Source organism: Phocoena phocoena, chromosome 10 (genome assembly GCF_963924675.1).
Source record: "Phocoena phocoena chromosome 10, mPhoPho1.1, whole genome shotgun sequence".
In the NCBI taxonomy this organism is placed as follows: domain Eukaryota; kingdom Metazoa; phylum Chordata; class Mammalia; order Artiodactyla; family Phocoenidae; genus Phocoena; species Phocoena phocoena.
In genome coordinates, this window is record NC_089228.1 from 36460417 (window position 1) to 36478987 (window position 18571).

General features: G+C 50.2%; 1 protein-coding gene across 1 annotated transcript; it reads right to left on the reverse strand.

Annotated features, from left to right (window-relative positions):
* Window positions 1-4330: 4330 nt before the first annotated feature.
* Window positions 4331-9067, reverse strand: PPM1M (protein phosphatase, Mg2+/Mn2+ dependent 1M). The gene is made up of 10 exons (XM_065885675.1): window positions 8844-9067; window positions 8037-8160; window positions 7629-7883; window positions 7061-7173; window positions 6600-6684; window positions 6392-6510; window positions 6164-6227; window positions 5828-5935; window positions 5567-5715; window positions 4331-5220 (listed from the first exon to the last, which is right to left on the reverse strand). The coding sequence occupies exons 1-10, from the start codon at window positions 9065-9067 to the stop codon at window positions 5076-5078; spliced, it is 1386 nt and encodes a 461-aa protein (XP_065741747.1). The 3' UTR covers window positions 4331-5075.
* Between the last annotated feature and the right edge of the window lie 9504 nt (window positions 9068-18571).

Here is an 18571-nt window from a genome sequence, read left to right on the forward strand (position 1 = left end):
GTCTTGTTACTGGTTCTCCCTGTGTCATTGTGGCATTATCCACAACCATCATGTTACTTAGGTGCCAAATATTTACAGAAATAAGTCTCCATATATCTTAGGGTCAGAAAGGGACAGATACAGAAGGACCTTGCTTGCCAGGAAGCCTTGCAATTTAGTCATGTGAGGGTGGATGATCTGGGTGTGCCTCAGGCTCTGGGTGAGGGAGGAGGGGTAGCAGATGAGTCCCTAGGGCTGGGAGGTTTAGCAGCAGCTTGGTGTGGTGCCCTGTCATCAAAACTAACACACAGTCCTTCTGGGTGCCTGCCAAGTTTGGTTGTATACAGAAGCAAGGTGGGCGTCTATTTTTGTACATGAGATACATCACGCTTTTCTGTGGGCCAGTATTGTGGAGTGAGTCTGAGTTGTTTACACTGATGCCTTCCCTGCCCACTACAAGTTGTGTACATAGTCTCCAGATGATACCACCCCTTCCCCAGCTCCCAACCAGGAGCTGGCTCTAGGCTTGTGTTATATGTTATATGTTATATTCAGCCTTTTTATATATGACTTGGAATTTCTGTTGTTTGTATTTTAGCACAGTGTGTGTACACCTTCATTTAAATATATCATGTGTGTGCATACATATATACATATATGTGTGTGTGTGTGTGTGTGTGTATATATATATATATATATATATATATATATATATATATATATATAAAAAGTATCTGAAGGAGATAGAGTCCTCTGCCCCAGGAGAAAGACTGCATTCTTGCTAATAGTGTTTGTCATAAGTGTTAGTCTTCCCTATTACCTTTTTCCCTTTGGGAGACTGAACAAAAGCAAAGCTTTTGAGTGTTTGCTGTCCCCATGGCAGCTAAATAAGGGTCTTGGAATGACTCCCTTGTGTTCCTCAAGCCGCACTTTGGGGCCTTCTCTGCAGTATTAGCCCCCTTTTTGCCCAGTGATGCTCTGTCTGTGCCTGTATGTGTGTGACAGTCACTTTTGCATGCCTTTTGTGTCTGGCTCCCAGCATTTGGGGACAGGATGCTGGAACCAGAGCATTTTCAGCTTGTCTGAGGCTTGTTTGCCAATTATAGGTCACTCCTGTTTACCTGGTATGTCTGCTTTCTTAACTTCTTTTCCTTGCCTTCTCCTGGGAGAGGGAGGATTCCTGATTGGGGTTGAGTTGACCTGCACGTAGCTCATTGCCTTTTCCCCTGCATGGCCTTCTTAGAGCAGGACAAGTGGCATATTATTTCACTAAGTTCCCAAACATCTAAGCAAGTAACACATTCCCTGCAGATCCAGAAACAGGCTCAACAAGGTTATGTTTGACTTGCCCAAGAGTACCTAGCTGCTAGTGGGGAAAGCAAGCCATTACTGCCTCTGTTCAGCAGCAGGAATAGGCTGTGAATTGCTAGCAATTACTGTTTTGTTTTGCTTTTTTAGCAGTTACTTTTTGGCTTGTTCCATAACCTTAAAAGCAAGGGGCATACGTCTTTCCCAGACATAGGCTGGAATCTGCAGCTTCTGAGGTGCCACACACCGTATAGCTCTGCATTCTCAGCGTGGAGGGACTTGTAGAAACCAAGTGATCTGAGCTGTTACTGCCCACCCCTGGCTTTCCAGGATAGAAAATTCATGGTAGGAATAACTGTTCAGAGAAAGTACTTGGAACTACAGGTTAATAAGAAAGCCTGCATAATTAACATATCTGTACCCAGAGCAGCCACCATGACTTGTCTATCAGCAGGAAAATGATTTGTATTGAGTTCCTGTGTGTCCAAAGCTGAGGCACCATGTCCTTTGAAAATATGCACTGCACTGCACTGCTTCTATTTATGGGGACCTGTGGCTGCAGAGCTGGCTCCTGAGTTGGGAAGGAGAGGGAAGGATGCAGCTGGAAGTGACTGAAGATGATGTGGTAGTGGGAAAAGGCAGAATTAAGGGAGAAAAGAGTGTGGGTCAGAGAGGCTGAGGAGCACCAGGGCTGCCAGGACACCCTCAGTAGGAGCCAGAGGTGCTTAAGCTCTCCTGGGGGTGGGGGGCGCACCACGCTCTCAAGAGTCAGGGCCAAAGCCTCTGATTTACATGTGACAGTGACATTGCACTGCTCAACCACCAGCCAGTGGGGTATTTTTTTTTTTTTTTTAAGAAAACCGTTGCAATCATAATTAATGCTTATTAAGAAACATCTGGGACTTTTAAAAAGAATCAGTTTGCCACCAAAATGTTACCACTGCTAATCTTTTGGTGTTTAGTGTTCCTCTAGACATTTCTGTGCATAGATTTTTGGTGTGTTTACATAGTTGTTATTCTACTGTATATACAATTTTATGTCCTTTTTGTACTTAACATATAAACGTTTTTTCCATGTTATCTGTCTTAAACAGAATTTTATGGCTGCAGCCTCTTCCATTGAGTTTTCATAGCATTGTTTGCCTGGTTCCTAGAGTTGGAGGGAGGGGGTGGGTTGTCTCCTGTTAGATCTCCTAGCTCACACTGGGACTCATTGTAATGCTGTGTGGATGGGTTGTTGGGCTCCCTGGGACTGCCCCTGGTGACTAAGGCCTGTGGGCTGGTGGGAGGAACCCCTAGATCCAGCTCTCAATGCATAGCAGCCTGGGTCTCCTCAACTCCAGGTTCTAATAAGCAGCCATAGGGCCAGAAATGAGTGACCAGGAAAAGGCTGGCCTGAGATCCTCAAAGACTGCATCTGGCATGTACCTCAGGCTGCCTTTCATCCCCCACTGTTACCTCAACCCTTGATCAGATTGGCAGCCTCTAGCTGGAATAAGGTTAATCCTCCTAGGCCCTGGTTTGTGGGGGGCAAGGATAGTGGGGTGCCTTTGAGGCTCCTGTACCAGTTCTGGCAGAAGGCCTGGGCACTTGCTTGTAAACCCATTGCCTGGCTGGTGAGTTGATAACTCACTAGTAGCATCCTCAGCTGCAACACCTTTGGCCTGCCACTTTGCGCATGGTCATTAGAGGTTGGCCAAGGACTCTAGAGGTCAGCAGAGGGAGCATCCCGGCTTGTGAGTGGTAGGCCATGCATAGGCTCTCAACACGACTGCTCAAGCAGGAAGATTCCCCCCCTCACGGCCTGGTGGGAAGGCTACTGCAGCGTTTGGCTCTGCTGAGAGACATGAACACGTAAGTCAGTGGCTGCCCCTGCAGTGGTCACTCCTGTCAGTTTGGCTTGTTTGCAGTTGAGAGACCCACTGTTGCCCACTCCCTGGGTTTCAGCCTGGTGGTGTGAGGAGCAAGACCAGGCAGTGGGCCAGATCAGAAGGAAAGCAAAGCAGACTTGAGGCAAGCAGGCTCAGTAGTTGATGTGGGTGATTGGTTGGCAGGCACAGGATACTGCCTACGCTTTGCTGGGGTGGGGGGGGGGAGGAAGGTGAGTGGTGGGGGTGGGGACTGCTGAGGAAAGAGGAAGTAAAACTGCAGGCTGGTAGGGCACACTCTTGTTCTTGCCAGCTGCCTAATTAGAGTCCTGGAGAGGCTGCCCAGAGCTTCTGGGGCCAATTGCATTTTCTCAGGACCAGCTGCGGACAGATGTAGGCCCAGAAGTGCTGGGCTATGGAATATGACTAGGTAAAAAATGAGTAGTTTCGTAGTTTTTCGTATCTCTTCCCTAGAGAACATGCAGGAAGTAGAGTCTAAAATGAGTTAATGGGCAGGAAAGGAGGTCTGAAAGTCTCCCCATTGTGTTAAATAAACAAGTAACCATCAGTTTTGTGGCCTACTGGCCCTTGTCCTTTCTGGCTGCAGTTTAGGGCTGTGAGTTGCCTGGTAAGAATTAATCTCAATTGTAGACCAAAGTAGGAGTAGACCAGGGAAGAGTTAGGAAAGGCTGAGGTCATGAAATTCAACAAATAATTCAACAAATACTTACTGAGCATTTGAGCCTTGTCAAGTGCTGGATGATAAAAACAGTCTTGTGAGGAACATGAACTAAGCTACTCATCAAACAGCCAGCTCTGGAGCCCCAACTGACTTGCTGTCTCCAGTCGGTAAATCTAGCTTTATTATAAATTTACTATAAACTTTATACTAAAATCACTATAATTTGCCTTAAAAAAACAAGGCATCCCTTCCAATACCTCAAGCCCAGAGCCCACAGATGTTTCTGTTCCCTGGGCAGCAGTTCTCTCACTGGGGCTCACCCCAAGCTGCGAACTGGGGACACCACAGAGAAAACACAATGCTGACTATAGGCAAACTTGTAAGATGGAGCTAAGGCTAAGAGTGATTTTTTTTAGAAGGGAACAAGAAAAAGCAAAAGGTATACTGTAATGTCAAGCTATACAGCAATTCACGATTCACAAGGGTTCTTCTGCACACAAACATTTAATAGGAAGGTGATGGGGAACAACAAAACGGTGTTGTTGAGGCATCAGCCTAGGGCAGGGCTGGAGCCAGAGAGGAGCAATCGGGAGACTGGGCTAGAGGCAGCAGCAGTAATCGGGGCATTCACTACTCAGCCAACTCTGGGGCTCCTTCTTGGCCCTTAGTTCTCCCCCAACTTTAGCCCCTGGGCCTGTGCCTCTCCTCCACGGAGGGGAGCAGGGTAGGACCTGAACTGGTCTCTCTCCAAGGGCTGCTTCAAGATGGCTGTTTAGCAGATACGAGGCTTCCCATAAGACACTGCATGGGCTTTGGGGGTTGTTTGAGTAGACAACCTGACATTCATGCATTAGAGACCTGGATCCAAACACAGGCTGTCTGCCCTTCCTGGCATCCTTGGCCAATGCCCTTAGTCCAGCTGTCCCCATCTGGGAGTAATATAGTGGGCTGTTACGGATCCTATCTGAGGAGGCTTACATGGATTCCTAAGTTGTAAAGTGACTCTGCCAGACATTATTGATATTAGCACTCTTTCCCTGCCTGCCAAAGGGGGACCTGGGGAGCTGGACTCCCTGCGTTCTTCCAGTTCTGACTGCCTTGTAGAAATGCTTCCCTTGAAGTGGGTTGGGGTCAGGGCTTGGGTCTGGGGGTGGGGCAGGCAGACCTGCTGTTGACCATGGTGGATGCTCACAATGCACCTGGCCCGTAAGTGGTTCTGGGATGCGATGTTTGAATCCTCAGTGGCTACTGCGCCCTTGGCCCTGGTTGTGCAAGGGAATCACGAACACAGAGACGTCGTCATAGGACACCTGCCCTTCCTGTGTGGGACTGTCGTCCTTCCCCTGTGTGCTGTGTATCAGCATTTGGGCCAGCTCCGAGAACCTGTGGGGACCATCCTGCAGATGTACTTCGGGGCCAGAGCAAAGAGGCAAGGCCAGCCCTCAGGGAGAACTTGCACAGTGCTGGACACTGAGGACCCAAGCAATGCAGTCTTAACTGTGGGGCCAAGCAAGCCACAAGCCTGGGAAGGCCACAGGTTGGACCATGGGTGTCTGGACTCAGAGATTTTTGGGACCCACAGTCACCCCCAGGAAGCTTGAGATAGCTCTAGTCCTGGCCAACTGTTCTTAGCCGGACTCATCTGCAGTGTTGTCTTCTCAGCCATGACTTCTTGGTGTTTCTGCTGGCACCAACTCAGGCCCAGGCAGATCCCCAGCAGCTATAGTACCTGTGTGGGTCCTCTCGGTTGCCAGGGAGGAAGCTCCGCACCAGCCGTGCCACCTGCTCATTGGACAGGACATCCCAGAGCCCATCAGTCGCCATGACAACTACATCCTCTTCCTGCGGCTCCAGCTGGTCCATATCCAGCACAGTCACCTGCAAGTTAAGCCTAAGGTTTCCTCACTGGCTCCCTTCCCAGCTCCAGCCAACCTTGCGTAGTCTGCCTTTCTGGGCAGATAGAAGCTGGTGTAGGCTATTGCCCCCTCACCTGTGGGACAGAGAGCAAGAAGGGCTTGAGCTGAATATTTGTGTCCAGGACTTTGAGCTGATGGTCTCCTAGGCCCCGGGAGACAGCCAGTGTTCCCAGTAACCGAGCCTGGAGACAAGGGAGGTATGAGGTGACAGCAAACAGCCCCAGCAAATGTACAAGTAAAGCACACAAGAGGTGGACTGTGGCCCTGGGCGCCTGGGCTGAGGGAGAAACATCCTCTGACCTCGGAGCAGTCCCTAGGACCCCAGCCAAAGCTCCCCACAAGGGACAAATGAGCTCCCACCTCTACAGGGGGCAATTTAAGACAGATTCTTGGAGGCGCCATTCACTGACCTGCCTACCCTGTCCATGAATCAGTGGGTACTTGAGATCCGACTGCTCCACGCACTTGTAGCTCCTACCAGGAGCAAACCCAGTATCAACCCAGGCCCTACTTACCACCTCACCACCCCCAACACAGGGCCCACCCTGCCCAGGTAGAAGGGGACTGCCCCAGGCCACACAGCTGAGCCTGGACCCCAGGGCTCTCCCCACTGTGTCGCCCAACCCCACCTCGCTCACCAGCCGCTCATGTGGTGATCCCTGAACAAAACCTTCTGCCCCAAGTCATCCCCCTTCAGTCGCCGAGGGAACTCCAGTCTGGTGAACTCACCAGCCAGAAGCTCAGGGTAGAGAAAGGCCTGGAATAGGGAGGCCATGCTCAGATCAGGCTCCCTCTGGTGGCCCAGGAGTTGGGGCTGCACAGCCTCCCTCTGCCAAGGGCACCTACCAGCTGCTGGATCCGCTGCCGCTCAGTCTCTGGGGTGAATTCAGAGCTCAGGGGCCGTACCTCATCCCTCCGCACCAAGATGGCCCTGGATGAGGTTTTAGAGGAGAGGGAGAAGTCTGTGGGGCAGCCTCCATCCTTACCCATAGCCTCCTTCCTGCCGGCCCCTTCTCCAACCACCAGGGGCCAGTTCTGCCCATAACAATCCCTTGCTCAAAGGTCCCCATGACTGCCTAAGGCCTGCAGGGTAAAGCCGCAGCCATCTGGCCTGGCCCCTGAGGTCTCTGCCCTCCCTGGCATCTGCTGTCCGCCCTCACACTCAACACATGCTAAGTACACATGCGAAGTACACAATTCAGCCAATCTTCCCCAATTCTGTCTCTCGACTTCCCCCTTTCACTGTCCCCACTGCCTCTGCTGCCTTTCTGCCCACCCCACCCTGCCCACCCTCCGGGCTCACTCACCTGCTATCCCCAGCATTGGCCACATACAGCTTTCCTTGCAGGGTCACAGCCACCAGGGCTGTGCAGCCACCCACCTGGCCTGAGGCCTCCAGCTCTCGCCCAATCACCTCATCCTGGAGCAAACCAAGGCTACTTTAGCTGCTGCTTGTACTGCCAGCATACCACTGTCCCCAACCCTCACCCTACAGTTTACTTCCCCACTAGCAAGCGTGGCAGTCCCAGTGCAAAGTCTAGCTATGACTCCAAGATCCCTGTGGTCAGGAGATCTAGACATATCCCTTTGGAGGTAGAGAAGTCCTATTCAAAACAGTGAGGAAGGGAAACCAAGGACCAACAGGGTGTGCAACAAGATGATACAGGTAAAAGCACCTAGCATATAGTAGGCGCTGGATAAATGGGTGGGGTTATGATAACTGTTTAGTAACAAACCAACCAACCCAATCTTGTCCTCCCAATCCAAAGATCCAGGGTGATCACCATCATGTGCAGGGACACCCCACAACCCAGAGTCCCTCAGGTCCCTGAGGGTAAAACCTGCCCTCCTTTCCCAGCCAAAGGTCACACTCACACACTCCTGGAAGGCACTCTCCAGAGCCCCGACCACCAAGTCTTCTGCCCTAATGCCCTTTTCTTCCACAAACTGGGGGTCACTAGGGCGGATGCAGTGGCCGCTGAGGTGCATGGGGGGCTGAGTGGCCACCATGCCCTCTACCACGGCCTCCAGCTGCTGGCGTAGGCAGGAGTGCAGGGTGTTGGCAGCCAGGATAGCTGCAGCTGGACCACCATGACCATCAAACAGTGCCCAGTAATGACCTGTCAGGAACTGCACAGGAAGGGCTTGGCGTCAGGCTCTGCCTGGCCTCCCCAGATGTCCCCTGGCTGAATGTAGGGCACTAGGGCAAGAACCTCAGTCTACAGTCCTGGCCCCAATCTTGGCCCCAGCCTGTAAAAGGGGCTCAGGCCCAGCTGCACTCACCTCCTCTGGGCACAAGGTCAGCCATTCCTGGTCCTCTTCAACCCCAAACTCAAATCTCCGGATGCACAGCTTCCCACAGGCCGCCTGATCCTCATTGAATTCAGATTTCTCTGCATTGATGATCCTGAGGCCAGGAAGTGATCAGTGACCCTTTAGGGACACACCTATGCCCCCATGGGCACAGAGAACAGATTTGGAACACAGAGAGGAACCCTCCCTCGAGTAACAGCCCCCATGCCGTCCCTGACACACACCTGGACAAACAAATGCTGGAAATTTGCTAACTGTTCAGTAACGTCACAGCTAAAGCCAAACTCAGGGTCCAGCCCATCTGGAGCTTACCTGCTGACCTGGGCCGGGAGGTAAGGGCAAGTCGGCCTGCGGAGGTGTGGGGCTTCCTTCCTTCCTACCCCCTGTCCCACCTCAGCCAGAATCCCTGTCCAATGCTGCACAGGCCATAACCCAGGGTGAGATGTGTGTGTAGGGGGGTGGGGGGGAGGAGTCTCCAAAGCCCAGAACGCTGGAATTCTACCCAGGGTCCCTACCTCTTTTGAAAGCCCCAGGGGGGCAGGTCCTTCCCGACCTGAGGTGGAATAGGGGAGGTTGTCAAGAGTGCGGAAGTGCCGACAAGAGGGAGATATCCACAAGGTTGGGGAGGCGGGATCCTTCACTCAGCTTGGCCTGTTTTCTCAGTCAGCACGGGACCCCAGGCAGGATCACAGGGTGGGGGTCGGGGCCTCAGGATTGAAAGTCGCAGGGAGCGGGGAGTGTCGGGGGCAGGGGGGCCGCTCGGGGCCGGGCACTCACTCGGCGTAGCCTGCGTTCCAGGGCAGCGCGCGGCCCCGCACCGGGCTGCGCACTGGCCGGGCGTCCGGGCGGCACGAGGCGTCGGCGGTGCCGGGGCTGGAGCCTGAGCCGCGCAGGAAGCGGGGCCGCCGGTAGGGCACGGGGCTGGCGCGGGGCCGGGGCGGCCGCGGCGCGGGGAGCGGACCCCCCGGCAGGAAGCGGCGCCGGAACCAGTTGGCGGACATGGCGCAGCGGCCCGGGGCTGCCCGCGGGGCGCCGGGCAGAAGGCTGGGCCGACGGCACCGCCTGCCCGACCCAGGAGGAGGAAGCGGGCCGGGGCGGGGCGGGGCCGGCTGGGCGGTGACGCCCCCAAACCCCAACCTCCCGCCGCCCCGGAGTCTGTGGGCGGCCTGGGTGCCATCCGGCTCCTCAAGCCTCCTAATCAGCCAACGCTGTTATCAACCCCACTTTACAGGCAAGAACACTGAGGCCTAGATAGACGAAGACGCTGGCCCGGCTCACACAGGAACCTGAGCAGGCTGACATTCACCCACACGTAAGGGGCACGAGTCTTTGAGAGGGAAAAGTCCCTCCTTCCTACCCAGGGAGGCTGTAGGGGTCAATGAGAGCACACCTGGGCCTCCGGGCTGGATCAGTGTCCATGGCAGAGCCTCAGGCCTCTTCTTGCTGGGCCCGGACGTTACGCAAGGGCAAGATGGGAACAAGATGTCCTTGGAGGTGTCAGATTGACACATTGAGTAAGAGTCTCAGAGCCCAGTGTTCCCTCAGGAGACCTCCATGCCTACCCACTCGGCCTGGCACCCTCCACTCCCAGATGGGGCTTGGTGGTCACCCTGGCCTTCCTTTATCCTGAGAAGCAGCTCTCCCGCCCTCAAGGCCAGGTCTCCTAAACAGCTGCCCCTCCAATCAAGATGTCCTCTCTAGACAGACAGCAGGGGCCTCACTAGAGTGCAAGTGACTGATGGACAAAAGGAATCCATGGTCCCCAAAAGACTCCAACTGGTCAGAGTTCAGACTTGCGCCTAAGGGAAGTGAAAAACTTTCATCTGGGTTGGAGGCAAGATGTTGCAGCCTCTTAACTCCTGGTTACCTACCACCACTGGGTCAGCGGGGTCAGCAGCACGTTAACAGAGGGCTTTGTCACCCTCTGTCACTGAAGCCCAACTCCCTATGCAGGACTGTTATTTCCATCTCATAACGAGGGGGACTCTGAGGCCCACAGAGGGGAAGTGTCCTGACACCCAGGGCTGTGCTGTTTCCATTATGACAGTGCAGCTGACTCAGAACCCCCAGAGGGTATTTCTCTTCCCCTTCCCTCCTCCAGGAAGGCAGGCTTGACAACCCAAAGCCCCTGAGGCCCCACAGCCCAGGGCCCAGGGAGGGCTGCAGGAGGAGTCCCTACCTTCGCCTCCACACCCAAGCCCAGCATATGCTCACTAGGCCTTACTTCCTCCAGGAGGCCAGCCTTGCCCCATTGGGAGTTCCCTCCACCCAAGGAAGAAGGTTCCTGGGGCAGGGAGCTGTGCCCAACAGCCCCTCCCTCAAATGACTCAGTTCCAGGGTAGCCTGGGAGCTAATTTACTGACCCCACCATGTGTGTCAGGCCCCAAGCACTAGGCACAGGAGTACAGTACTAATGGAAATGAGCTCCCCTGCAGTGATGGTGGAAGTCCTGGTGGATGGTGCTTGATCCAGCTGGCAAGGGGGAGGGGGAGAAGTCAGAGAAAGCTTTCCAAAGGACACCTGAGCTACAACCTGTCATCAGGACAGAAATGGACCAGGGACCCAGAGTGGGGCAAACCCAATTCTATCAGTGGGGTAACCTCCTCATCCCACCAGCCAATGGCTCAAAAGCTGTTAAAGTCTTAAACTAGAGGAAACAATGCAAACACAGTTTATTCCCCAAACTCACCATCTTGGACTCCCCTGGGTAGATGAAGATCTTGTCCTCTAGGTGTATTCAGAGAAGCTCCTGGCAGCCAGGTGTCACAGGTGGTCTGTTGCCCAGCTTAACTATTTTAAGTTTTCAGAGCCATGTGGAGCCTTATGGCAATCCCATCCTCCCTGTTCCAAGCTGACCTAAGTGTTCCTCCAGTGCTACCAAGGCTCCTCTGGCTCCCTAGGCTCCTGGGAGCCTCTGCTCTTGCCTGGATCCCAAGCCTGGCTCTCTTGGTTTACTCCGTCATTTTGCTGAAGCACATCCTCTAACAACTTTCCAAGAAAGGATGACTGGGTCCTGGTAATTTTCTGGGTCCTTGCAATTCTGAAAGGGTTTGTATTCTGCCTTTTTTTGTTGTTTTTGTTTTTTGTTTTTTGCGGTACGCGGGCCTCTCACTGTTGTGGCCTCTCCTGTTGCAGAGCACAGGCTCCAGACATGCAGGCTCAGCAGCCATGGCTCACAGGCCTAGCTGCTCCGCGATATGTGGGATCTTCCCAGACCAGGGCACGAACCCTTGTCCCCTGCATCGGCAGGCAGACTCTCAACCACTGCGCCACCAGGGAAGCCCTGCCTTTGCTTTTGATTGATATTTTGGCTCAGAATTCTTTCTGACTGCTCTGTTCATTGTTTTTTGGCTGTTGCTGCTGCTGATATCCAGTGCCCCTGTCATTCCCAGGCCTTTGGATTGGCTTCTGTTTCCTTTTTTTTCTCTCCAGAAGCCTCCAGGCTCTTCTGTCTCCAGTGCCTGAAGTTGTAGGTGAGGTTCCTTGGGGTGGGTCTGTCTTCATTTCTGGGTAGAGTCCTCCCTGGAGGCCATGCAACTCCTCACTTTCCAGTTATACCCTTATCCTGACACCCTTCTCTCAACCGCTCGAAGGAACCCAAGCCTGCCCCCTCCTGGCCGGAGACCTTGCCTCAGCTAACTCAGTCAGCATGTGAGGGATGGAGGCGGGGGAAGGAGCAAGCTTAGAAAAACAAAAAAGATTTTTATGCTATGTTTTTATCATGCACCATGAAAATAGCTTTTGTTGAGTCCCATATCTGTTCTTGACAAGAGTTATTTTAGATTTAATTCAAAAAATTTAATACAGGGCTTCCCTGGTGGCGCAGTGGTTGAGAGCCGCCTGGCGATGCAGGGGACGCAGGTTCGTGCCCCGGTCTGGGAAGATCCCACATGCCGCGGAGCGGCTGGGCTCGTGAGCCATGGCCGCTGAGCCTGCGCGTCCGGAGCCTGTGCTCCGCAGCGGGAGAGGCCACAACAGTGAGAGGCCCGCGTACCACAAAAAAAAAAAAAAAAAAAAAAAAAAAATTAATACATTTCACTATGGCTCAAACAGTTCCCCCCTCTGAAGACAACCAATATTACTAGTTTCTTGTGGATCCTTCCAGAGATGTCAGGGGTATTCTGTGCAAGTTCAAGCAAAGAAACAAAAACAACATGTAAGACCAGAAATAACATGTGCTGGCAAAAGAATGTGGAGAAAAGGGAACTGTTGTGTATTGTTGCGGGGATGTAAATTGGTGTAGCCACTATGGAAAACAGTATGGCGGTTCCTCAAAAAATTAAAAATAGAACTACTATATGATCCAGCAATTCCACTTCTTGATATTTATCTGAAGAAAACAAAATCGCTACCTCAAAGATATCTGCCTCCACCATGTTTACTGCAGCATTATTTACAATAGCCAAGACATGGAAACAACCTGTGTGTCCATCAATGAATAAATGGGTAAAGAAAGTTTATATGTGTGTGTGTATATATATATAATATAGAATCTATATATTATATAGAATATATTTATATATATTCTATACACTATATAGAATACATGTTTAATTTATTATATATATTCTATATATTTTATATTTTCAGCCATAAAAAAAGAAATTCGGCCATTTGTAACAATGTGGATGGACCTTGAGGGCATTATGCCAAGTGAAATAAGTCAGAGAAAGACAAATACTGCTTGATCTCTCTTATACGTGGAATCTACAAAACAAAACCCAAACTCATAGATACAGAGAATAGATTGGTGGTTGCCAGAGGTGGCGGGGCAGGAGGTGGTGGGAGGTGGAGGCAAAATGAATGAAGGGGGTCAAAAGGTACAAACTTCCAGTTATAAGATACATAAGTCCTGGAGATGTACTGTACAGCATGATGACTATAGTTAACAATACTGTATTGTAGGGCTTCCCTGGTGGCGCAGTGGTTAGGAATCCACCTGCCAACGCAGGGGACATGGGTTCGAGCCCTGGTCCGGGGAGATCCCACATGCTGCGGAGCAACTAAGCCCATGCACCACAACTACTGAACCTGCACTCTAGAGCCCGCGAGCCCCAACTACTGAGCCCATGCTCCACAAGAGAAGCCACTGCAATGAGAAGCCTGCGCACTGCAACAAAGAGTAGCCCCTGCTCGCCACAACCAGAGAAAAGCCCTCGTGCAGCAACAAAGACCCAATGCAGCTAAAAAAATAAAAAATACTGCATTGTAGATTTGAAAGCTGCTAAGAGAATAGATCTTAAAAGTTATCACAAGGAAAAAAACTTGTAACTGTGGTGGTGATGGATATTAACTAAACTTATTGTGGTAATCCTTTCACAATATATACATATATCAAATCATGTTGTACACCTTGGACTAATACAGTGTTATATGTCAATTATATCTCACTTTAAATAAATGGATAAATAAAAATTATATAGATATATATGTTAAATCTTTCCTCTTCCCCTCCTTTTCTTTACCCAAATGATAGCATACTCTACACTGTATACTGCACCTGAAGTTTTCACATAAGATACCTCTATTTGTATCAGTCCTTGAAGAGCTGCCTTGTTCCTTTTGAGGGCTGCAGAGCAGTCTCTGCAAATATGCAGACTTTATGTAGCCAGCCCCCCAATGATGAACATTTAGATTGTTTTCAATTTTTTGCGTGGGCATATAATTTTTTGTGTGGGCATATTAGTAGGATCAGCCTAGTAATGGAACTGTTGTGTCAAAGGCATTCATAGTTCATAGCAACACTATTCATAATAGTCAAAAGATGGAAACAGGGGCTTCCCTGGTGGCACAGTGGTTGAGAGTCTGCCTGCTGATGCAGGGGATACGGGTTCATGCCCTGGTCCGGGAAGATCCCACATGCCGCGGAGCGGCTGCGCCCGTGAGCCATGGCTGCTGAGCCTGCGCATCCGGAGCCTGTGCTCCGCAACGGGAGAGGCCACAGCAGTGAGAGGCCCGCAAACCGCAAAAAAAAAAAAAAAAAAAAAAAAACAGATGGAAACAACCCAAATATCCATCAACTGGATGAATGGATAAACATATTGTAGCATATATATATGCACAATGGAATACTATTCAGACATAAAAAGGAATGAAATGCTGATACATGCTACAAGGTAGATGAACCTCCAAAACGTTATATTAAGAAGCCATATGTAGGACTCCCCTGGTAGTCCAGTGGCTAAGACTCCATGCTGTAAATGCAGGGGGCCCAGGTTCGATCCCTGGCCAGGGAACTAGATCCCAGATGCTGCAACTGAGAGTTCACATGCCGCAACTAAGACCTGGTGCAGCCAAATAAATAAATAAATATTAAAAAAAAGAAGCCATACACAAAAGGTCACATATTCTAAGCTTCCATTCATATTAAATATCCAAAATAAGTAAATCCATAGAAAAAGAAGAGTAGCCCCTACTCCCCTCAACTAGAGAAAGCCCACGTGCAGCAACAAAGACCCAATTCAGCCAAAAATAAATAAATAAATAATTTTTTACAAAAAGAATGTTTTGGAACTAGACAGAGGTGGTGGTTGTACAACATAGTGAATGTACTGAATTGTTCATTTTAAAATGGTTAATTTTATGTTATGTGAATTTCACCTCAATTTAAAAGGGGGGGAGGGAATACACATTAATAATTTTGTAGATATTGTCCTACATGAAGGTTGCACCAATCAGTCTATTTCCCCATCCTTTGACCATTGCAATTTTTTTATTAAAGTTTTGTTTTTCTTTTTTTTTTGCGGTACGCGGGCTTCTCACTGATGTGCCCTCTCCTGTTGCAGAGCACAGGCTCCGGACGCGCAGTCCCAGCGGCCATGGCTCACGGGCCTATCCGCTCTGCGGCATGTGGGATCTTCCCGGATCAGGGCACGAACCCGTGTCCCCTGCATCGGCAGGCAGACTCTCAACCACTGCGCCACCAGGGAAGCCCATTATTAAAGTTTTTAATCTTTACCTATAAGTAAAAAATATGCAAGTTTAGTTTGATTTCCATTTATCTTTTTAAAAATGAATTTTTATTTATTTATTTTTGGCTGCGTTGGGTCTTCGTTGCTGTTTGTGGGCTTTCTCTAGTTGAGGCGAGCAGGGGCTACTCTTCGTTGCCACATGCAGGCTTCTCATTGCAGTAGCCTCTCCTGTTGTAGAGCACAGGCTTTAGGCAGGTGGGCCTCAGCAGCTGTGGCATGTGGGCCCAGCAGCTGTGGCTCGTGGGCTTTAGAGCACAGGCTCAGCAGTTGTGGTGCATGGGCTTAGTTGCTCTGAGGCATGTAGGATCTTCCCGGACCAGGGCTCAAACACATGTCCCCTGCATTGTCAGGAGGATTCTTAACCACTGTGCCACCATGGAAGTCTCTGATTTCCATTTATCTTAATAGGAAAGGATAACCAACTTTTCACAGGTTTGAGAGACATTATTTGTAGTTCCTTTTCTGTAGATGGTCTTTTTGTATCTTGTGCCCAGTTTTCTACTGGGCCATTGGTCTTTTTCTTATTGATTTATGAGAGCTCTTTATATATTAGGGAAATCAGCTCTTTATTTTGAAATGACTTGCAAGTACATTGTTTGTAGCCAGTTACAGTTTTATGTTTGTGTTTTGGTTTTGATGGTGGGTTTTTCCATATAGACTTTTTTTTTTTACATTTTTATTGGAGTATAATTGCTTTACAATGGTTTGTTAGTTTCTGCTTCATAACAAAGTGAATCAGTTATACATATACATATGTTCCCATATCTCTTCCATCTTGCGTCTCCTTCCCTCCCACCCTCCCTATCCCACCCCTCCAGGTGGTCACAAAGCCCTGAGCTGATCTCCCTGTGCTATGCGGCTGCTTCCCACTAGCTATCTACCTTACGTTTGGTAGTGTATATATGTCCATGCCTCTCTCTCGCTTTGTCACAGCTTACCCTTCCCCCTCCCCATATCCTCAAGTACATTCTCTAGTAGGTCTGTGTCTTTATTCCTGTCTTACCCCTAGGTTCTTCATGACATCTTTTTTTCTTAAATTCCATACATATGTGTTAGCATATGGTATTTGTCTTTCTCTTTCTGACTTACTTCACTCTGTATGACAGACTCTAGGTCTATCCACCTCATTACAAATAGCTCAATTTTGTTTCTTTTTATGGCTGAGGAATACACATATACAATGGAATATTACTCCACATAGACTTTATTTTTAATATAAATAAATATTTTTTTCTCTTATGGTTTCTGGGTTTGGTGACATACTCAGAAGGACTTCTCTACTCTAAGATTTTACAATCTTCTCCCTTTGTTTCTTCAGTATTTTTATAGTTCACTTAAAAAAACATTTAAATATTTGATCGACCTGAAAAAAAAATATGTATGTTCCAATAATTTCAATGGCTGACTCTTTGTTGAGAAACATCAGCAAGAAAGGAGCAACCAACCTGCTCCTGGACACTCTGATCATCCCTAGACTCATTTGAGGAGCTGTGTGCAGCTTTCTCATCTTTCTGCCTGAAACCAGATCTCAGCCAGAGATGCAGTCTGTTTGGATATTCCACTGGTCCTTAGGCTCCTCACTTGCATCCTAGGCTCTGAAACTGCGCAGGACTGGGCCCCAATCCCAGTCTCCCAGGAAGTTCCTTTCTCTGGTTAAACCCTCATCACTCAGGTGTGAGACAGTGATGGAGGCGATGAGGGCCACTGCCCAGCAGGATTTCTCATCCTTTGTTCCAATTTGAGTAAAGGAAACTAAGGTTCTTGGGGACACTCACTACCTTGTGACTTTGATCAAATCACTTTCTCTCTCCAAACCTCATATTCTTCATCTGTAAGGAGAAAATAACACCTACCTTGTAGGGCTGTCATGAGGATTAAGTAAAGGTGCCCAGTCATAGTTAGTGTGCAACACAAAGACTCATAGTTCATTCAGACACTTTTTTTATTTGGCAAATATTATTGAGCACCTACTAATCCTGGGCACTGTTCTAGGTGTTGGGGATAGAGCAGGGGCAAAAATTTAATGACTGGTGGGGGGAAAGACAATAAACAAATAAGCAAGTAAATATATGAATCAGGTAGTGATAAAAACAGAGAATGACACAGGGTGGGGCCAACCAGGTATCAGGGGAGACCTTGATGTTAAGGATGCCATGTAGTTCACCCAGTGATGGACATTTTAATAGGGAACATAACCTTATTATTTTTCATCAATCTGTTTTCTTGGTTAAGTCCTGTTTCCAAGAGGTCAAGGTTCTTATGGTTCTGTGGAATTGCCAAGTGTTCTTGTGGAGGTGGCCAGGTCTGAGAGTTGATGTAACCAGTGGCTCTGTGTTGCTGGCCTCATCTGGGCTGTGACAGATCTCAGAGTTGGGGGCACTTACCTATGAACCGTTCTCCCAAGGGCTGGCTGCAGGGCCACACATGGTTTTTATGTTCCACTGTGAGTGCTAGGGTGGCCACGGTGAGCCTACTACACAGGCCCAGTCCTCAGGGCGTGCACAGGAAGATGAACAAGAAAACCTTTCAATTTTGTGTGAGTTGGACTCTCAGGAGACAGGAAACCCAGGGTCTGGGGCACACAGAGGAGGGCTCAATTCTGCCTAGTTAGGGTGGGGTAGAGGGACAGGGAGCAGGGAGCTCAAGCTGGGGCTAGATACCACCAGGCAGGCCACATCATCCATCATCAACTCTCAGCAACCCCAGCCCCCAAAGCCCACCTCCTTTCTAATCATCCCATCCAAAGTCCCAGGACAGGCTCTGACTGGACAGACTGGGGTCATGTGCTCATCCTGACTCAATCACGGTGGCCTAGAAGATACATTATGTTGGTAACAGCAGGCAGGGGCTGATGCCAGAGAAGTCAAGTCTGCTGTGTATGGAGCCAGAAGTTGATTAGGAGTTGGAAGTTTCTCAGACTCACCAAGCTCTGACCCTCCTTCAACCTCTGCGCTTTTGCACACGCAATTCCCTCTTCACAGAAAACTTTTCCCTCGCTCTACCAGGCTTTCCTCCAGGTCTCCGCTCAAATATCACCTCTTCCTAGTGGTCTCTTACTCTGCACAGGGCGCTCGCTGCCACAGACACAGCTCATTTGCTGACTGCCTAGTAGAATGTCGGTCTGGGCTCCCACTGCTAGGGCAGGGCCTGCGGGCTGGGACGCCTTGAGGAGCCCAGGCCCCCCAGGAGACGCTCAAGAAACGTCTCCGAGGAAAGGGATGCCACTCAAACACACGCACGCCCATCCACACACAGACCACACCCGCCCCCCGCCCGCTTTAAGGCCACAGGGTATGCGTGGATCCCACCCACCTACAAACCCACCTGGTCGGAACTCACGGACACACCCCAGCCATAGACCACTCGGATCATGGTGCACAGGCTCAAACACGCGTGCGCCCACACACGCTCGGCCACACGCAGGCCCTGTTCTCGGCTACAGACAGGGCACGCGCAAGCGCGCGAACAAGGCGATCAACTCTGTCGTGGGCCCACCCGAAACCAGGCGCCCACTACGCGCACGCGCGGCCCCGA

Coding starts and splice junctions, on each gene's coding strand:
- PPM1M (XM_065885675.1), bottom strand. CDS start 9,067: ATGTCCGCCAACTGGTTCCGGCGCCGCTTCCTGCCGGGGGGTCCGCTC. Junction 7,884..8,036: donor TGACCTTGTGCCCAGAGGAG/GTGAGTGCAGCT, acceptor CTTCCTGTGCAG/TTCCTGACAGGTCATTACTG. Junction 6,511..6,599: donor GGCAGCGGATCCAGCAGCTG/GTAGGTGCCCTT, acceptor TCCCTATTCCAG/GCCTTTCTCTACCCTGAGCT.